Below are 21438 nucleotides of genomic sequence, written 5' to 3' on the forward strand. Positions count from 1 at the left end.
GAGGTAGATTTAGGGAAAGATTGTTAGTTCTGTTGAGTCAAATGTTCTCTCAACTTCTCTGTGATCCACACTGTCCGTACACAAGCTGCCATGCCCATTGCTTGTAATGTGTAAACATGTGTGTGTAAACGTGTGTGTTTAAATGTGTGAGTGTTAACTTGTGTGTTTGAGTAAAATAGACCGCATGGGCATGAAGGACAATGAGGAACATGTAATACTGATTGATTGACTGTGTCCTAGACTGAGTATATGCAAAGTGTGTGTGTGTGTGTGTGTGTGTATGTGTGTGCATGTGTGTGTGTTTGTGAATGTGTGTGTGTGTTTCAATCTGTATGTGCATGTGTGTGCATGTGTGCGTGTGCATGCGTGCGTGTGTGTGAGGGCATGTTTCTCTCTGTGCGTGCATGTGTGTGTGTGTGTGTGTGTGTGTGTGTGTGTGTGTATGCTTGGCAGAACACCACCACCGAGAACACAACAAATAAGATTAAAATGCAAAATTTAAAATGCAGCAGGAAGCACAGAGGCAAGCGGCTCGGCCTTTTTAATATATGCGGGGAAAAAATAATGTTCAAATTGGAAACGGTGACATCGGATCAACGGTGGGCGTCGTCTTATCAGCACGCCGTCATTGGTCCAAGGCCGGCCTTAGGCCCCGCCTTTTTAAACCCATCCAGCCTCAGGTGTTCTGGTCTGGGTGGCGGGTCGATGGCAGAGTGACGTGACCAAATGTCCTGATTGACTGACTGTGCATGTGACACCAACAGCTGTGTGTGCTCTGATTGGCCGTGAGCTGAAGGCCGGAGCTGAAAGATGATCCCGGCTGAGGAATTTACTGATACTTGAACACGAACGGTCCGCCAATAGAACGTCACAGGAGCATTTAGACATTATGTAAGCGCTGTGATAGATGTGTCATCAATATCCTCGCCGTGACAGAGCCATATGTTCTGAACAAAAGACCAGCGGAGCCGCGGCTTGAATGCAAATACCATGAAAGAGTGCAGTTAGAGTTTATATTGTAACATAACAACTTTAAAAAAGGATTTCTGCCTCAAACGTTCCGTCCAAACGACGGCGCCGCCTCCTCTGACGCCCTTCATCTCCGCTGAGTGTGATCTTTATGGAGAGCATTCCTGTGGAAGTGCTGAGGGCGGCTTTTTCGCAGGCTCTGCATCCGTTTCTGGAGTTCCTCAGCTTTTACAGCCACTCATTCTGCCCCGATGATGTCATCGTTGTCAGAGTGTCGTGTGGAGAGGAAGTTAATTCACTTAAACATCTCTCAGCCTCTCAGCGCCGCCGTGCTTCAGACCTGAAGAAGCACGACGATGAAGTGCTCTGTCACACACACACAGACACACAGACATACACACACAGACGGACATACACACACACATACACACACACAGACACACAGACATACACACACAGACGGACATACACACGCAGACACACAGACATACACACACAGACGGACGTACACACACACATACACACACAGACATACACACACACACAGAGACATACACACACAGACACACACACCACAGACGGACATACACACACACACAGACAGACATACACACACACACTGACACACGCACACACAGACACACAGACATACACACACAGACAGACATACACACACAGACATACACACACGCACAGACATACACACATACATACAGGCAGGCGCTTCAGGAGCTTACGGTCAAGAACCAGCCGTCTGAGTAACAGCTTCTTCCACAGAGCTGTTACTCTCTTGAACTCCACCCCCCTCTGACCCTCATTAATTCAGTTTATTTGTATAGCCCAATTTCACAAATTACAAATTTGTCTCGGAGTGCTTTACAATCTGTACACATAGACATCCCTGCCCCAAAACCTCACATCGGATCAGGAAAAACTCCCAAATAACCCTTCAGGGGGAAAAAAGGGAAGAAACCTTCAGGAGAGCAACAGAGGAGGATCCCTCTCCAGGATGGACAGAACAATAGATGTCATGTGTACAGAAGGACAGATTTAGAGTTTAAATACATTCAATGAATATGACAGTGTATGAATAGTTCATAGTAGGCATATTCCACGATGGAGACCTCCACGATCCATCAGGCAGATGGAGGTAGAGAGGAGGAGTGGGCGGAGTCTCAACAGTGGGCGGAGTCTCAACAGGGCAGTGGCGTAGTCGGTAGCAGGAATTCCACGACCCAGACCTCGATGATCCATCAGGCAGATAGGATCTATGCCATCTCATAGGGTCCGATGACCCCATGAGACGTGAAGTCAAAAGGACTCCGGGGAGAAAGCAGAGTTAGTAACGTGTGATTGAGAGATGAAAATTCATCACTAAGGAGAGAAAAGAGGAGATAGGTGCTCAGTGCATCCTAAAACGTCCCCCGGCAGCTATAAGCCTATAGCAGCATATCAAGGGGCTGGACCAGGTGAACCTGATTCAGCCCGAACTATAAGCTCTGTCAAAGAGGAAGGTCTTAAGTCGACTCTTAAACGAGGTGACTGTGTCTGCCTCCCGGACTGAAGGTGGAAGCTGGTTCCATAAAAGAGGAGCTTGATAACTAAAGGCTCTGGCTCCCATTCTACTTTTTAAGACTCTAGGAACTAAAAGTAGCCCCGCATTTAGTGAGCGTAGCTCTCTAGTGGGGCAATATGGTACTACAAGCTCCTTAAGATGTGATGGAGCATCACCAATCAAGGCTTTGTAGGTTAGGAGAAGAATTTTAAAAGTGATTCTTGATTTTACGGGGAGCCAGTGCAGAGCAGCTAGTGCATCATTACACACTCCATCCGCACTGTAGACACGTCATGCCATTTGTTGCACTCTCAAGTCAATATGCACTGAATATTTGCACTAGTTTAGCAACCCCAGATAGTTTATGTTTATATCTCCGCATTATTTAATGTTAATTTTATCTATCTACTGTTTTGTCTAACTTATTACAAATAGTACCAGGACAGGCCTTAAGCGCTGTATTTACTATCATCTGTATATCTTATTGATTATGATACTTTCTGTTGCACTTCTGGTTGGATGCCAAACTGCATTTCGTTGCTCTGTACATGTGTAATGACAATAAAGTTAAATCTAATATAATCTAATCTAATACAGAGAGATACACACACACAGAGACACACACACACACAGATAGACACACACACAGACACACATACACACACACACATACAGAGAAATACACACAGACACAAATACACACACAGACATACACTCACACACACAGACATACACACACACATACATACACATACACGCACATACACACACATACAGACACACACAGACACACAGACACACACATACAGACACACACATCCAATATGACTAAATCACTCTCATTAAAGTCCCTTTTCTAAATAACACAATTTAATCATCATAATAAGTAATCCATTTGCTTGGGAGCTGACCGCAGCTCGCCACACCACTCACCCTCACACGCCGCATTAACAGACAAGACACGTGTGCGTGTGCGTATGCCCCGTGTGATATATATATCATGCGTGTGTGTATGAGCGGATGTTGTTGTTTGTTTGTTTTATGGGCCTGCTGGCTGTCAGCCGGCGGCCCCGCCGTGATTCATGGGTTATTACAGCACTGCTGTAGCGTGCACAAGCCATAGCTCATCATCAGATCGCACTCACATACGTCACAGCAGCGCCAACATGCACATACACATGTCCTCATGCTCACTCATATGCATACACACACACACACACACAGCCAACTCTCACACACACGAGGGATGAATGTATGGGTGTCTGATATTAAGAAGGAGAGGGAAGGTGGGGGCAACTTGGGTAAATTGATCTTTTCCTCAGAATATATCACCAATGGACTGTGTGCTGGCTGTGTGGCATATTAATGCCGTCTTAGTAGTCAGAGTATGAAGAGGCAGAAACAGCAGAGGGCAGAGGGCAGAGGATCTCCATCACCCGGCAGAGAGAGAGAGAGAGAGAGATGGATGGGGGGTGGAGAGAGAGACAGGGTGTTTCTGTTCCTGAGCCCTCACAGTGGAGCATGTTGTGTTTCTCAGTCAGTACGTCATCCATATCAGGGCCTCTCAGAGGCCTCAGTGTGAGCCTCCAGCCCACAGGTCATCAGAGGAGAGGCTTGTCTCCTCTCCTCTCACGTTGTCTGTGGCCACATGCTTTCCTGCTGTTGAGTCTTTCTACGTCTGTGAAGGATACTGGCCGACAGCTGATGCTAGCAGATAGTAAAGAGCAGTATGAAATACCAGTTAGACCTCAAACCAGGCGGCAACCTCCCATTACGAAGAATCAAGCCAATGAAAACGTGTCCAAGAAATGTTATTCTCTCTTCTGACCACCAGGAGTCGACTCCTCTTGTTGTATAGAAGTCTATATCGTGAATCTACTTATCTCTTGATGTATTCCCTCAGTAAACATTGTAAACATGAGTGTATGTCTCAATCTCCAGTTTCAAGTCTTCTTCTATACAGCATAATGTCATCATTTAGTACATTATGCTCCATATGGAGTCAAACAGACCATAAAGCTTTAGGGGCGGGGCTACAAGGTGATTGACAGGTCATATCTGTCACTCTTCCTCAGCATTCCTTCCTAAATATAAGATGGCGACGGCCAACGAGGAGACGTCACCATGACTACATCCACTTCTTATCTACAGTCTTTAATTTAAATTCACTTGTCTCCTACTGAAGGGCGTCCCAATACAACTAAACTGCACTCTTTAGTTTGGAGGTTGTTCTTGCTGTTTTAATGACATGAGAATTTAAACTTAACTAAAGTGAAACAAAACTACTTGGCTTCAAGTTAGGTGTGTGTTTCACATTATTTAAAATAAGTCCACACTGGGAGGCGGACTGCCGTCTCCTAGGTGAACCCGCTCAACCTAAAGGTCACATCATTGTTCAAGGCACCACATCAAAATAATGTTTAATCTCTTTTACAGAACCAGTGTGGGCATTCATTCACGTAATTTAGTTTCCAACAGCACAGAAAACAACTCTGAAGACTTGTAATTTAGTAATCCATCACCGTGATGGATGATACACCTTCACTGTGAACGGGAGCAGCCACGTTTTGCATAATTGCAATGGAATACTAATATCAGGCACTTTTATTTTGAAGGAAGTTCACGTCTCCATACTGAAGACTTTCCATCCTCTGCTTCTCTTTCCTGCACCGAGCATTAAAATATACTTGTAATCAATATCAACCTGCAGGGATGTCACAGTGTTGATCCGCTCATATTAAACCTGTGATACCAGCTGTGGCCTGTAGAGGCCTGTAGTGGGTTACATCACAAGCATCCACAGCTAGTTAACATGGGCCAGAATATTCATCTTGAAGGATGTTAGAATATCAACAGGAGTGTGTGTGAGTTTGTGTGTGTGTGTGTGTGTGTGTGTGTGTGTGTGTGTGTGTGTGTGAAGGTGAAGGTGTGTGTGAAGGTCTTGTTTCTGTTGACTGAAGGTTGAACACGGACCTTCAGTTAACCAGCTCACATCATGCCACCCCTGCGTTAGTGACCTGTAGGGTGACCCTGTGTGTGTGTGTGTGTGTGTGTGTGTGTGTGTGTGTGTGTGTGTGTGTGTGTGTGTGTGTGTGTGTGTGTGTGTGTGTGTGTGTGTGTGTGTGTGTGTGTGTGTAAGGTGAAGTGTGTGTAGTGGTCTTGCTCCCCGTTGACTGAAGGTTGAACACGGACCTTCGAAGCTCAACCAGCTCACATCATACCACCACCCTGTTCCTGTAGAGTGACCCTGTGTGTGTGTGTGTGTGTGTGTGTGTGTGTGTGTGTGTGTGTGTGTGTGTGTGTGTGTGTGTGTGTGTGTGTGTGTGTGTGTGTGTGTGTGTGTGTGTGTGTATGTGTGTGTGTGTCAATAATGTGTGTGTAGTGATGTGAGGATGGCGACGGCTTAGACTGAAACAATACAGGCCATCTGGTTTGTGTCCCTGCTACCCAAACACTGAGCAGAACCTCCATGCAGGACTGTGCTCCTCTTTTAGTGCCAGCTCACCTCTCTCCCTCACAGGAACACCTCCTCTTGCTCTCCCCCCCATCACTCAACCACCCCTCCACCCTTTGTAAATATGTTGCTCTGTCCTATCAGAAATCATTTATTAAACACAAATCAGCATCACATCTTAATGCAGGAATCAAAGGCACTTCACTGTGTGACTGCACATTACAGGTGAAGGTTTAGTGAAGGGAACCAGGGCGAGCATCAGAACAGGGCGAGCATCAGAACTACATGACATCAGAATCCACAGGGGCGAAAGCATCAGAATCAGGGTGTCCTGGCTTCTTTACGTGGACGTGGTCTTTTTTCAGAACTCTAGATAACCACGCCACAAATGGTTCTGATGTGAGGGTCCAAGAATCTAATTAAAATGATGCACAAATCAGGTTCCTATATCAGCTCTACTCGCTGTGCATTCTCCCCATAGTGCTGTAACCTGTTGTCTCTCTCTCTCTCTCTCTCAGTCACAGGGTTTCCTTACCCCAGCACAGGGGCAGCTGTTCGCCTTGGCCTGTGAGGGGCCCATTTGAGAGGGAGGTCACAGCATATCTACAACACATTCCGTGCTGCACCTCCTCCTCCACCCATCCCTGCCTATGGAGCGTAAGTGCGCCTGCGCACACACACACACACACACACACACATTCAACTGAAACAAACAAACTTAATCAAATAAACACTTTATGACATGTCTCCAAGACTGAAAACATGCTACTGCACAGATGGGATTCACACTGAGGCTAACACTAACACACTAACACACACACACACGTGCGGTAGCAGAGGATCGGCAAGTGGAAAACAAAAAGGCTGCCTTCTAATAGAGCGTAAAATTGCTCTTTGATTCCAGAATGGCTGAATTTGTCTCCCTTTTTTTCTAACGTGTCATTCTTTATTCGGCTGTGAATGGACTGCTGTGACCCGGCCGGCACACTCCAGCAGGCCCGCCCCGGAGAGGGCGAGAGACCACAGTGAACGTGGAGGGGGAGAGAGAGAGAGAGAATAGACGTCTGAGAGAGAGTGTGTTCGAGTTGAAAGGAAAGAAAGATTCAAGATTCAAGATTCAAGATGTTTTATTTGTCACATACACACACAGGGTGTGCAGTGAAATGAAAGTGTGATACCAGCAGTGAATGTGCAAGGGCACACACTATTTACTTTAAATAAAAACAAACACAATATTTACAGTAAGGTGTGTGTGTGTGTGTGTGTGTGTGCCTAAGAGGGGAGGCAGTTGTGTGGTCTATAGCAGGGGTCCTGGTGAGGTTCAGGAGTTCACAACTTGATGGCCTGAGGAAAGAAACTCCGTCTCCAGTCTCTTTCTGTTCTTGGCAAGCGTGACTACGGAGGCGCCTGCCTGACCGCAGCAGCTGAAACAGTCTGTTGTTGGGGTGGTGAGGATCACTTTCCCATCCTGCACCGGCTCTGGTTCTGCACCTCTGGTGTAAGCAAGTCCTGCAGGGTGGGGAAGTAGCCAGTTCCAATAGTCGCTACTTCAGCCGAACGTGACTACTCTCTGCAGGAAGCCTTCCTGTCCTGAGCGTGAGCAGTTGCCAAAAACCAGGCTGTGATGCTTCCTGTCAGGACGCCTCTCTACAGCTCAGAGCACAGAAGGACTGAAGGATCCTCTGGGAAACTTGCAATTTCCTCAGCTGCCTGCTGAGGGTGGTAGCCAAGGCGCTGCCTCTCTGCACTTTCTTCAGAGTGTCTGTGTTTGTTGACCATGCTGATCCTCGGTGATGTGGACTCCCAGGTATTTATACCGCTCACCCCTCTCCACAGTAGAACCCGTTAATCCCCAGTGAGTGAGTAGTCCTCTGTTGTTGTACCCTCCTAAAGAGTCCACAATCAGCTCCTTAGTTTTGGTGACATTCATGATGAGGCTGTTGTCCTGGCACCAGAGTGACAGAATCAGCAACTTCCTCCAGGTAGGCCTTCTCGCCGTTGTCGGAGATCAGGCCCCACCACCACTGTGTCATCCATAAGCTTGATGATGGTGTTGCAGCTGAACCTGGCCACACAGTCATGTGTTTACAGTGAGTACAGTAGGGGGCTGAGGTCGCAACCCTGGGGGGATCCTGTGTTCAGGAGGTGAGGGATTTGGAGGTGTAGTCTGCCCACCCTGACCACCTGTGGCCTGGGCGGTCAGAAAGTCCAGGAACCAAGCACACAGGGGGTGTTCAGTCCCAGCTCAATCAGCTTTCTGCCGCCAGTCTGGAGGGGACTAAGTGGTGTTGAAAGCTGAATCTATAATCAATGAACAGCAGTCTCACATAGCCCCCCCTCACTGGCTGTCCAGATGAGAGAGTGTGGTAGCCACAGTACAGGAGACATCATCCGTGGATCTGTTTGGGCGTCCCGGCAAACTGCAGGCGGGTCCATGGAGGGAAGGGAGGAAGGCGCAGATGTGAGTCCTTTTATCAGCCTCTCAAAGCATTTCATGACCACCGAGGTGAGGGCCACGGTCGGTAGTCATTCATACATGCTGGAGAAGCATTCTTGGGCACAGGGACAATAGTGGATCTCAGTTGAAGCAGGCGGGGACCACGGACTCAGCCAGGGAGAGGTTGAATATTGTAGTGAACACTGGAGCTAGCGCTGGTTAGCACAGGTCTCTTCAGTAATTTACGCCCAGATATGCCATCTGGACCTGAAGCTTTCCTGGTGTTCACCCCTAACTTGAGCCCCTCCTCACACTGTGCTCGGTCACAGAGAGTGTGTGTTCATCCCCAGGCGGTGAGAACTCACCTACCGGCTCACGCTTAACGGTGTTGTTGTTATCGCGGTACGAGCCCCTAGCCGCTAGTTGTTGCTAGCCTCAAACCGTGCATAAAATGAGTTCAGGTCGTCCGCTAGGGGATGCGGCTGGCACTCACCATTGCGCCGGGGTCTGCTCTGGTAGTTTGTGATAGTCAGTGAGCCCCTGCCGCATAGGCGCCTGGTGTCGCTGCTCCATCTGTGATTCCACTCTGTCCTCGGGTACCTCCTTTTGGCTTCCTTCCTTCACCGCCCTCCTCAGTCTGATAGACCGCTGCCTTGTACTCGTCCATGTTAGCGGATACAAGACCGGGAGTTATAGAGCAGCAATGCGACGGGCGTTCACAGCTTCAACGGATGGATCTATCAACCTAACGGCTTTTTGGTTGAGGAAAGACCCTAACTTTTACCGTAGGAGACATAGGTGTCTGTTACGTTGCTATGAGGCTCATTGCTGCCCGCAGTCTCGCTGACGTCACTGGAACTGATTTGGATTGGCATGTCCCAGTCGTTATACGTAGAGCGTCCTGTAGCTCAGCCTCTGATTGGTCAATGACCACGCATGACGTTCCTACGTCACTACCGCTTCCGCGCGATCTCTTTGTTTATACTCCGAAGCAGGAAAATCGCGGCATGGTCTGATTTCCCTAACGGAGGGAGAGAGACAGCCTTGTAGCCTCTCTTGAATGGCGTATAGCAGTGGTCCAACGTTCTTTCCCCTCTGGTAGCACACGTAATGTGCTGGTGAAAGTTCGGCATGACTTTTTTTAGGTTTGCCTTGTTAAATGAGAAGAGGAGAGAATGCAGATGGAGACGGAGAGCGTGAAGGCAGCTGAGAGGGGAATAATGGATGAATGGAGGCGCTCGGCCACATGGAACAAGTGAATTAGCCGTAGTTTGTTTTGTATTGAACAGTTTATAGTTGAACATTAACAAAGAAGACCGTGTGGAGCATTTATACCAAACATAACTCCTCAGCAGCTAAGATCGCTGTTTGAAGAAACTGCTGAAGGCAGGGCGCTTGAAGCGTTTGTCTGCTGTGCATCGAACTAATTGTCATTAAATACTCCCAAAAAGAGCCATTCTACAAGCTGTGGAGTCGTTCCTCCTTCCACAACGTAGGCGAGGAATAACTGAAGCTTTCACATCTGAATAATTGAAACCATAGCAAAGATGAATTCTTCGTTCTTCTACCATATGGAGTCAAACAGACCATAAAGCTTTAGGGGCGGGGCTACAAGGTGATTGACAGGTCATATCTGTCACTCTTCCTCAGCATTCCTTCCTAAATATAAGATGGCGACGGCCAACGAGGAGACGTCACCATGACTACATCCACTTCTTATCTACAGTCTTTAATTTAAATTCACTTGTCTCCTACTGAAGGGCGTCCCAATACAACTAAACTGCACTCTTTAGTTTGGAGGTTGTTCTTGCTGTTTTAATGACATGAGAATTTAAACTTAACTAAAGTGAAACAAAACTACTTGGCTTCAAGTTAGGTGTGTGTTTCACATTATTTAAAATAAGTCCACACTGGGAGGCGGACTGCCGTCTCCTAGGTGAACCCGCTCAACCTAAAGGTCACATCATTGTTCAAGGCACCACATCAAAATAATGTTTAATCTCTTTTACAGAACCAGTGTGGGCATTCATTCACGTAATTTAGTTTCCAACAGCACAGAAAACAACTCTGAAGACTTGTAATTTAGTAATCCATCACCGTGATGGATGATACACCTTCACTGTGAACGGGAGCAGCCACGTTTTGCATAATTGCAATGGAATACTAATATCAGGCACTTTTATTTTGAAGGAAGTTCACGTCTCCATACTGAAGACTTTCCATCCTCTGCTTCTCTTTCCTGCACCGAGCATTAAAATATACTTGTAATCAATATCAACCTGCAGGGATGTCACAGTGTTGATCCGCTCATATTAAACCTGTGATACCAGCTGTGGCCTGTAGAGGCCTGTAGTGGGTTACATCACAAGCATCCACAGCTAGTTAACATGGGCCAGAATATTCATCTTGAAGGATGTTAGAATATCAACAGGAGTGTGTGTGTGAGTTTGTGTGTGTGTGTGTGTGTGTGTGTGTGTGTGTGTGTGTGTGTGTGTGTGTGTGTGTGTGTGTGTGAAGGTGAAGGTGTGTGTGAAGGTCTTGCTCCCCTGTTGACTGAAGGTTGAACACGGACCTTCAGCTCAACCAGCTCACATCATGCCACCCCGTTCCTGTAGGGGTGACCCTGTGTGTGTGTGTGTGTGTGTGTGTGTGTGTGTGTGTGTGTGTGTGTGTGTGTGTGTGTGTGTGTGTGTGTGTGTGTGTGTGTGTGTGTGTGTGTGTGTGTGTGTGTGTGTGTGTGTGTGTGTGTGAGTGATGAAGGATGGCCTTAGACTGAAACAATACAGGCCATCTGGTTTGTGTCCCTGCTGCCAAACACTGAGCAGAACCTCCATGCAGGACTGTGCTCCTCTTTTAGTGCCAGCTCACCTCTCTCCCTCACAGGAACACCTCCTCTTGCTCCCCCCCCCCCCCCCCCCATCACTCAACCACACCCCTCCACCCTTTGTAAATATGTTGCTCTGTCCTATCAGAAATCATTTATTAAACACAAATCAGCATCACATCTTAATGCAGGAATCAAAGGCACTTCACTGTGTGACTGCACATTACAGGTGAAGGTTTAGTGAAGGGAACCAGGGCGAGCATCAGAACAGGGCGAGCATCAGAACCAGGGCGAGCATCAGAATCAGGGTGTCCTGGCTTCTTTACGTGGACGTGGTCTTTTTTCAGAACTCTAGATAACCACGCCACAAATGGTTCTGATGTGAGGGTCCAAGAATCTAATTAAAATGATGCACAAATCAGGTTCCTATATCAGCTCTACTCGCTGTGCATTCTCCCCATAGTGCTGTAACCTGTTGTCTCTCTCTCTCTCTCTCTCAGTCACAGGGTTTCCTTACCCCAGCACAGGGGCAGCTGTGGCCTACAGAGGGGCCCATTTGAGAGGGAGGGGCCGCGCCATCTACAACACATTCCGTGCTGCACCTCCTCCTCCACCCATCCCTGCCTATGGAGCGTAAGTGCGCCTGCGCACACACACACACACACACACATTCAACTGAAACAAACAAACTTAATCAAATAAACACTTTATGACATGTCTCCAAGACTGAAAACATGCTACTGCACAGATGGGATTCACACTGAGGCTAACACTAACACACTAACACACACACACACGTGCGGTAGCAGAGGATCGGCAAGTGGAAAACAAAAAGTCTGCCTTCTAATAGAGCGTAAAATTGCTCTTTGATTCCAGAATGGCTGAATTTGTCTCCCTTTTTTTCTAACGTGTCATTCTTTATTCGGCTGTGAATGGACTGCTGTGACCCGGCCGGCACACTCCAGCAGGCCCGCCCCGGAGAGGGCGAGAGACCACAGTGAACGTGGAGGGGGAGAGAGAGAGAGAGAATAGACGTCTGAGAGAGAGTGTGTTCGAGTTGAAAGGAAAGAAAATGAGAAGAGGAGAGAATGCAGATGGAGACGGAGAGCGTGAAGGCAGCTGAGAGGGGAATAATGGATGAATGGAGGCGCTCGGCCACATGGAACAAGTGAATTAGCCGTAGTTTGTTTTGTATTGAACAGTTTATAGTTGAACATTAACAAAGAAGACCGTGTGGAGCATTTATACCAAACATAACTCCTCAACGCTGAATCGCTGTTTGAAGAAGCAGAGGAACGGGACGCCGGGGAAAACGTTTGTCTGCTCGCTGCATCCAGACTAATTGTCATTGAAATACTCCCCAAAAAAAGAGCCAGTACAAAAGCTGTGGGTCGTTCCTCTATTCCACAACGTAGACGAGGAATAACTGAAGCTTTACGTCTGAATAATTCAAACCCGCAGCAAAGATGAATTCTTCATTCTTCTACCACGTGACCTACTTCTCACTCGGGGAACAAAGCACGACACGAGGAAGGGAACAGAGCAAGGGGCTGTTGGGCAGAAGGTGATGTCATCACACTTAGGGACACTCTTATGTGCACTGACCGCTGCTGCCTCCATCCTCGTCCAGAGGTCCTCCGCCCGCCTGGATGGAGATGGAGTGACTTTCCAGCTGCAGAGCATTCTTTACACAGTTCATTTTAAAGTTGCTGGGAGGAACTCTTGGTTGTAATCCTGGTGCCTCTACTCGAGTAGACGAGACCCTCTTGTTCTCTGTGGTTATCTGTAATGCTCGTCATCGGTGCTGACGGGTCGGATTCAGCATAGAGTCGTGTAGGTTCACCAGGAACTCACTAAGCTGAGACGACATCGGGCCTCCGCCCTGCAGTTGGAGCTCCGGCGGGAGGAAGAGAGCTCAGCTCCTCCTCCTCCTCCTCCCCCTCCTTCTCCTTCCTCGCTGCTCAGCTGGAAGCCGAGGGACGAACAGGAGAACCAGAACCGAGACTGAGAAGGGCAGACTGTCAGAACCTGCTGCAGTCAAATGAGAGATTCTGGTTCTAGGAAACAATACCGCTTTTGTCCACAGGGGCCGCCAGATTCAACTCAAATGAAAGTGCCTTTAAGTCTCTTGAAGTGTAACAGATCCTAAACTACAACACACCCTCTCAGTTCACTTCCATGTTGGAACGATGCCTCATGCGTGACGTCTTCTCTCAACAGTGTGGTCTACCAGGACGGCTTCTATGGAGCAGAAATATACGTAAGTGAAGTCTATTTCATGTGTTTTATGAATGCATTAGTGAGTATTCCTCACTATGATCCATCAAGAACACAATGAGTCCTCAGTAAGTTGGTCCATGTGGGTTTGAGGTGGTTCTGACGGCCTCTGTCTCTCCTCAGGGCGGCTATGCAGCGTACAGATACGCCCAGCCAGCTGGTACCGCTGCAGCTGCTTACAGCGACAGGTACGTCAGAGCTCCGGCTGTGAGGAAAGAAATATTCCTTCTCAAAAATAGTATCAATTGATCAAATAATTAAGATGTTTATTTAGAATCTGCTGAATGTTTAATATCCACTGATGTGCATTTCCTTGAACTGAGAGGTGTCGTCACATTCATTTACACAATAAGCGTGGATAAGAGTGTGATGCAGCAGAAAGCTTTCCCAGCGAATCATCATCCAATGAGGTCGGGCTGCGTCGGCACCGCAACACACGGGCCTGGGAGTCAGAACCAGATCCTTCTGTTCTGCCCCCAGTCGAGTTATTTAGAATATAATAATGTGTAGAAAGAGGAGGAATACATATTGACAGAAACGCCATCAACTAGTGGGCTCACTATGAAATGAGTCATATTAAACCAATTAATCCAAATCTATAACGTCTGTGTGTTGGGCTGGTGTGTGAGGAGTCCTGTGTTGTACCCAGCACGGACATATGGCTGGACACAAAGTTCTGATCCTTACGAAATCTGTTGCTCTATGTCGTGAACTCAGTACTTTGTCCAAGTGCTGATAGCTGAATGTGTCCAGTGATCTGATTGGTCCTCTGAACTTGACCTGCTGAGGAGCAGCTTAGCCACGGGGCCATGGAGCCACAGGGCCACGGGGCCACGGGGCCGTGGAGCAGTGTGTGAGAAAGGCACTTTGATCCACTCCATCTTTCCTTTGTTATTCACCCTGGACATGGTTGTCCCCCACTCACCTCTGATCCCTGAAACTCCCGGGGCCTGGTACCCATCCTGCCCAGAGCTGCTCCCCCCCCCTCCTTCTCCCCCTCCTCACCCCCACTCCTCCTCCTCCTCCTCCTCAGCCCTCTGGGATCCCACACTCTGCTAGTGATCCCTCCAGAAAGAGATATGCGTTTGTAGAAAAACATGTGTTCCCCTGCAGTCGACAGTGTGTGTCTGTGTATGTGTGTGTGTCTGTGTCTGTGTGTGTGTGTGTGTGTGTGTGTGTGTATGTGTGTGTGTGTGTGCGTGACGGCGCTCGGGGAGCTAATCTTAGGGAGATTGAGCGTGTCAGAGCCGATAAGGAACAGCCGCAGCCTGTAGGCCTCGATAATGTAAGATTTATCAGAGGCTGCGCTCGGAGGATTATGAACACGGAGGAGCGGAGCAGGTGAGGGGCCACGGCGCCTCCACCTGACTTATTTCACTGCCTGGCTGTTACTCCTCTATCACACACACACACACACCTCTTGCACTGTGTCTCTCTCATTCCATTTTTTTTGAAGCTCTCCTGATTGAAAGGGAAGCCCAGAGGTGGAGGTGAGGCAGAGTTGAGGGGGGGGGGGGGCTGTGGATGAGTTATATTCATTGTGGGGATAAGAGGGGCCTTATACAGGGTGGGTGTGCTGGGGACCGAGAGACCCTGCCTCTATTCTGTTTCTCTAGAGGGTGCACACACACACACACACACACAGGAGCAGGTAAGAAGAAGCCAGCGTCCCCTCGACCAGCTCTCACTGACCCGAACCGTGAGCAGCCACGCCCCTAAACACCCCTGGAGCCCCCCGAGGACTCACCTGGATTGTTTTTATCCACACCATGAAAGTTGTGCCACAATCTCACTGTAACCATGGAAACAGACAACACTTAGTGGATTACTGAGGGAAATGTGTGGACATGAATGTTCCACACCACTCCACAAGAAAGAGGGTTTCCTTAAACCCTTTAGACTAATATAATAATAATAATAATAATACATCAAAGGCGCTTATAGCTTATACCAAGGATAGTGATTGATCATTTACATCACTAGACACTACCCCTACTTCCTTACTTCCTTCCTCCCCCCAGGTACGCTCCACTACCTTCCTTTCCTTATAGGTGTCCCCCCCCCCCCCCCAGCCTCTTATCTTTGCCCTCCAGACCTACGTTGGCTTCCCTTTACTCTTCGGGGAGAATAAACAAACCAGACAGGAAGAGAGGAATATAAATAAAGCGGTCTGCTGGCATCAGAGAAGGAGGGATGGAATGAGAGGGGAGAGGAGCGTTGAGGGAGGGGATTAGTTCCAAGCCAGTGCTGGTGAAAAAACTGGGATGTAAGCCCCAGGAGACAGAGGGGGGAGATGTTAGTCGGGGGGCACAGAGGAGGTAAAGAAGAAGAAGATGATGATGGCCTCGAAGGGGGAAGGTGTGGGACACCTTCACAGGAATATGCCATATCTCTCTCCAAAAGTATTCCCTCTTTCTTTTGGCTTCCTGCTTCTCGATATGTTTTCACTTTACAATCCTATATTAGCTTTTCTTCCCCCTGCGCCGTCTGTCTTCGTTTCCCCACCGCAACATCATCTTTCTCTTTATTAATAATCTCATTTCTCCCTCCCCCCTTCCGCCATCCACTCCTCTTATCACTGCCCATTTCTTTTCTTATCTTTCTCTCTCTCTCTTTTTTTTCCGGCTGACATTACTTTTATTGCAATCCCTCCCCATCATCTAGAAGATAAAACACTTGTCTCCTTTTTCTCATAAATTGGAACGGGTAAAACAAATCATTGCAATCACACACTCTCACCTTTACAACGTACATTTATAGGGACACATCGATTGCATTTCCATCCCATAGGATAGTTCTTACAGCGTGAGTGAGAGGAGGAAATGATTATAGATCTCTCCTTCGGACCCCAGTTAAAATCGACGACCCAATACCTTATGTGTCTCATGCATACTCATTGTGGCTGCTCGGCACTCCCGATCCATTATCAAACCTATTCCATCAAAGCCGGCGTGCACCAGGTTTATGTCTGCTGGTTGGAGTTGGAGACGAGGAAACAATTAACAGAGTATTTCCCAACTGATTAAATTCCCTTTTTGATTTGTACTGGTTCAAAGAATCCATATAGTTTTATGTTTGGGGAATAAGTCAAAATGTCATTCTGATCGTGAATCTACGTCCTCACATACAGAAACTTCTGTAGCTGCACAGCCTGCGCTGACCGGTCAGGAGACAAACACAGGATTATGTATTTATGAGCTGGAAATATCAAAACATGTCAAAAAAATCAAAAAGTACCAATGAGTTTGTTCAATAGCATTAGAAGTAATTTCATAATGTTTGACTTGTTATCACTCACAAAGGAGAGCACGCCTCTAACCCCCAGGGTCCCCGAGCACTACCATGCCCACGCCCTGGGTCAGGGACCCACAGGTGGGCCGCACAAGGTTTAAATTGGGTCGCAAAATATCATCGCAGAATCTCTTCCATCGGATTGTAATGGTGGTGATTGTCCACAGAACACCTGTGAGCCACGCGGGGGGGTCGGAATGTTGTTCTAAAATATACTTATAATTCATATAATAGTGAAATAACTACTAAACTAGATATTTTTAAACATATAGCTGGTCGATGGATTCACGGTCATATACGGTGATGAAATGGCTCCTTAACTTCGTTATGAAGCCTCTAAAGACCGTGGAGCAGGGGCCCTGGAGCATGGGCCCCTCAGCCCGGTCACGACATCCTTTCTGGGCGTCAACAGACGTTTTTTTTGCAAAAAGAGAATAAAAATAACAATTAAAAATAAAGTAAAATTTCAAACTGATGTTTTTTAAATTACTTTGTTTGTAACAGAACACATATAATGTCCCTGAGAATAGATTTTATTGATTGCTTGTATTCATCTCTCTCTCTCTCTCTCTCTCTCTCCCATGTTGTCTGTGGTTCACTACAATGGGAGGAAAGGGAAACAGGGGATGGAAGTTCTATTCACCACAACAAGCAGTGGGCTAGTAAACCGCGTCCTGTCCGTCTGTCTGTTGATCTCGTCGGCTCGGTTTCAGGACCGCGGACAGCGCCTCTTTAAGGGATACTCCTTTCCTCATTTCACAGCACGAGCGCCCAGTCGCTCCGCTGTGGGGCTCACCGGTATCACATACCCTAATGTACAGACCCCGAAAAGCATCAAATCCCTCTCAGCATACAGTAGGAGGAGGCGCAGACAGTTTATGAGACGCCGACATGGAGGAGCTGGAGAGCTGCCGCCCTGGAGGGATGGCAGCCCTGATGTCTGCAGTGTATCCACAGATTGTGTCGCGCTTCATCTGTCTGGTGAACATGGTGGAGACGCTCAGTAAACCCCGTGTGTGCCTTGTTTCCCCTCTGTAGTTACGGCAGAGTCTATGCAACAGCAGACCCATATCACCATGCGATTGGTCCTGCAGCCACGTACAGTGTGGGCACTATGGTGAGTCTGCTCCGTGTTCCCTAGCTGCTGACTGAGTGTGTGTGTGTGTGTGTGTGTGTGTGTGTGTGTGTGTGTGTGTGTGTGTGTGTGTGTGTGTGTGTGTGTGTGTGTGTGTGGCATCATGGTGCAGCATCCTCACACTGCTGTATGACACACCTGCACACATGATGTTTATTTCCCAGGTTGTTACGGTGTTCTCAGCACTTCGTGAACTGAATTACTAACAGTGAATGAATAACTTGCCGTGATGATGATACTAATCTAGAATGTTTACTCTGCTGTCCCTGTGAGTTGTGTTTCTCTGAGAGACCATGTTAATGTGTGATGTGAATCTTTGCCACTTCGGTAAATGAAAAAAGGGACATTGCCTTATTCTCAAACTCCCCGTTCAATTCTCATTGGCTGTGATCTTCGGGCTTGAAATCCAATCGAGACTCAGGATTCCTCCCCGCTGGAAACTGTCTCTTCAAATTATCCAAAGAGGGAGAGTCGAATGGTTAATGTTTGTTTTTAGCTAGCTCTGCAGCTAACATCAAAGATGAAAAATAAATATATATATATATATATATTTCCAAAGAAAGAAATAGAGCAGCCCAGAAGATGGGGGAGAAACTGAGAGTCCAATTTGTTTTCTTTCGTGGGTGTAGGGACTTCCTCCAAAGATTAACGACCATCTAGTAAATGCTTCGACGTGCCGTGGGAGATTAAAGCAGGAGAGAAAGATAGAGCACCAGAGGAGGAAAAATAGGAGAATTAAAGTTCTCTTTAGCTGCTGCAGCGTCTGGGACAGATGAGATGAGCTGACCGGCTTGTGTTGCCCCCGCCTCCCCTGAGCCCCCCCCCCCCCCACCCCCACACCACTGCCCCGTCCTCCACGAGAGCAGCTGCTAGCTAAAAGCCTTCATTAATTACGACACCTTTTTCCTCTTCATTTACTAAATTAAAGCCGTGGTCCCTGTTTTCCTCCTTATTACTCGACGCGTTCTTCTCTTTTGTCTTCAAAGTGCTCCTCCCTTTCCCCACTCTCCTCACGCTCAGAACATGAAGACATAACACTGGTCCTGCACGTTGTCACACCTCACATCCTGAACTTAAGACCCACACAACCACACACTTGTCAGGTCAAGGTGATACAGGATTATTGGTTGGATAACTCTTTTGTTTCAGATGAGAATCATTTCAGATCTTAATGAATCCGCTCGCCTCGCCTGGTGAGGTTATTGTTGGAAGATCTGTTTTTCTACGTAAATAGAAGATATTGGTTCAGGTTGATTAGCGCTGTGAGTTCTGGCTGCATATGAGACGCCACATTCTGGAAGAGGCTGGCCGACTCTTGTCGGATGCTGTTGTTGTTGTTGTTGTTGTCTGCCATGGGGCAGGACTTGGTGACCAAGTCGCTGAGTGGGTGTGTCCTCATATATTCCTTATAGGTTATCCCATAAAGGGGGCGTTGCTGTTATGACAGAGGGGCTGCATAGCTCCACTCTCCGTGTGGAGCTCCCAGGTCTTCAGCTGGCACGTCCACAGTGGACTGTTCCACAGCTCACCACGTGCCTCCAGTGATGACGTGCATCGTCAGAGCAGGAAGTAGCAGTGTGTCCTGTCTGCAGCCAGGTGGAGCGTAAAGGCTGTGGAGGTCGGAGGGCAGGAGACCAGAGTCTGGCGTCCAATCACAGACCTGCAAATATGATGCTCATCTGTGTCCTGAGTCATAACCCAGATCTGAAGCTAACGATGGAAGAATAGCTTCACAGCTCATTGACACAATAGTCTTTTGTTGTTTCTCATTATTTTCTATGAGCATACAGAGGATAGATCTTCATCCTTTCTTTCTTTTAACTATCCGTCGTGATTCCGACGACAACACAAGTCACACATATTGTCTAAAATGTTGTTTTTTAGAAGTTGGCATTAGGTGTGAAATCGTTGAAGATGATCTGAGGTGTGAAGACGTGTATTATTGTAATATTGGCATCTGAGCAGAGAGCATGCAAGGAGAGAGAGAGAGAGAGAATGTTCCCTCCGTCTAGAGGGAAAGAGAGGAAGTCGACCACTCTGTGATTGTTCTGACATTAACAGCCGTCGAGGCCTCTGATGCAGCATGACGTGTGCTATGCCGTTCTCATAAAGTTTAAATGTTGCATAGATCTGGATCATCCCACCAGTAAAAGAGCGGCATGTTTTTATTCAACTGGTATTGGATTGGTATCGTCAGATCTGTAAATTCAGGTATCTGAGTCTATCAGAACATCTCTAAAAATAAAATAGACCTTTCCTTTATTCACTTCTATGTAATGCCCCTGTTGATCTGTGTTTGCACTGAAACAAGCCAGGAGGGCTTCTGGAGCAGTTATGTATCATTAGTATTATTTGGTTGTGGATTCACGGGACAGCTTGTTATCCACGTCGGGGGTTGTTGAGCTCACTCAGCGTGTAATGTGTCTCTTGGTGGTTTTACACCGGTGTTCCATTCCAGAGATATTAAAGTGTGTGTTTTAAATATGTGGAGGAGTCTCATCAGTGGTGGTGGTCTCAGGAACTTACTTACTCATTATGTTGTTCACTTTATTGAATACTTTGTTGAATGTTATCAAGTATTAAACTATAATCTCACGTATAAATCCAACAAGCACACACACACACACACACACACACAATCCCAGTCTTTCATGTCACAAATTCCCCAACTACCGTGTGCACAACATGTCTTCAATTCCACCAGAGACAAGTGGGAAAAGGGAGGAACGTTTCCTTTGGAGCAAAGAGAGAAGTTCATTTCAATATTAATATTACAAAGGTTCTACGTTGAATACTGATTGGAGCTCTTTCATCTTTGATGTTGCAGGCTAGCCTTTACAGAGGAGGGTGCGGTCGCTTCACTCCCTACTAGTAAAGAGAGAGCCACGCCCCCTTTCCTTCCCCGCAAAACAGACACACACAAAAACAGCAACAAATGAAATGGCTAAATAACCATCTTCACCCTCTTCATGGAACAAATACCAATAAAAGGCTTCCAGGTGGCACATGTGAGCCTGAGAGTCCAGAGTCACTCTGAAGCTGCTCCCTCACACACAGTGTACACACTGTCATGTATTGATGTAATGTACTTATTTTGGAAAAGAAACATTTTGTTACTCTGTGTTGACTTGAATGTATTTGTATTGACATCTGTGGTGGTATAAAAAAAAAAGACAAAGAAAAGGGGAGCTCTCCCTCCATCACATCTTTTACTGCTCTGCAACTCAGCTCCTTCGGGGGGTCTTTTTTTAAATTTAATTTAATTTCCCTATCTTCATTGTTTCAATTAGTCATTTCCCCTCATTTACATTAAACACACTAATGTTCAGTAATAGCAGTGTGAGCAACACATTCAGATTGTATGTATTAAGTAGATGACACAGCCTGAGAGCCGGCTCCCAATGAAGGGAGCTGAGCTCCAGAGCCGCTCAGCCCAGAGGGGCTGAAGCTGCAATGAATGGCTCCCAGGAAGTGATGCATTGTGGACCCCAGAAGG

The 21438-nt window shown here is 47.2% G+C and overlaps 1 protein-coding gene across 2 annotated transcripts in view; it reads left to right on the forward strand.

The window, feature by feature from the left end:
- LOC130203340 (RNA binding protein fox-1 homolog 3-like) overlaps positions 1-21107 on the forward strand; it is a 178728-nt gene extending 157621 nt beyond the window's left edge. For both annotated transcript variants that reach the window (XM_056429426.1, XM_056429425.1), the window contains exons 7-11: positions 11740-11872; positions 13460-13499; positions 13640-13704; positions 17846-17924; positions 20770-21107. In XM_056429426.1, the coding sequence (XP_056285401.1) occupies positions 11740-11872; positions 13460-13499; positions 13640-13704; positions 17846-17924; positions 20770-20814 (362 nt within the window). In that variant the 3' untranslated portion in view covers positions 20815-21107. The remainder of the gene's footprint in view (positions 1-11739; positions 11873-13459; positions 13500-13639; positions 13705-17845; positions 17925-20769) is intronic.
- The last annotated feature ends 331 nt before the right edge of the window (positions 21108-21438 follow it).

Source organism: Pseudoliparis swirei, chromosome 13 (genome assembly GCF_029220125.1).
Source record: "Pseudoliparis swirei isolate HS2019 ecotype Mariana Trench chromosome 13, NWPU_hadal_v1, whole genome shotgun sequence".
NCBI lineage: Eukaryota > Metazoa > Chordata > Actinopteri > Perciformes > Liparidae > Pseudoliparis > Pseudoliparis swirei.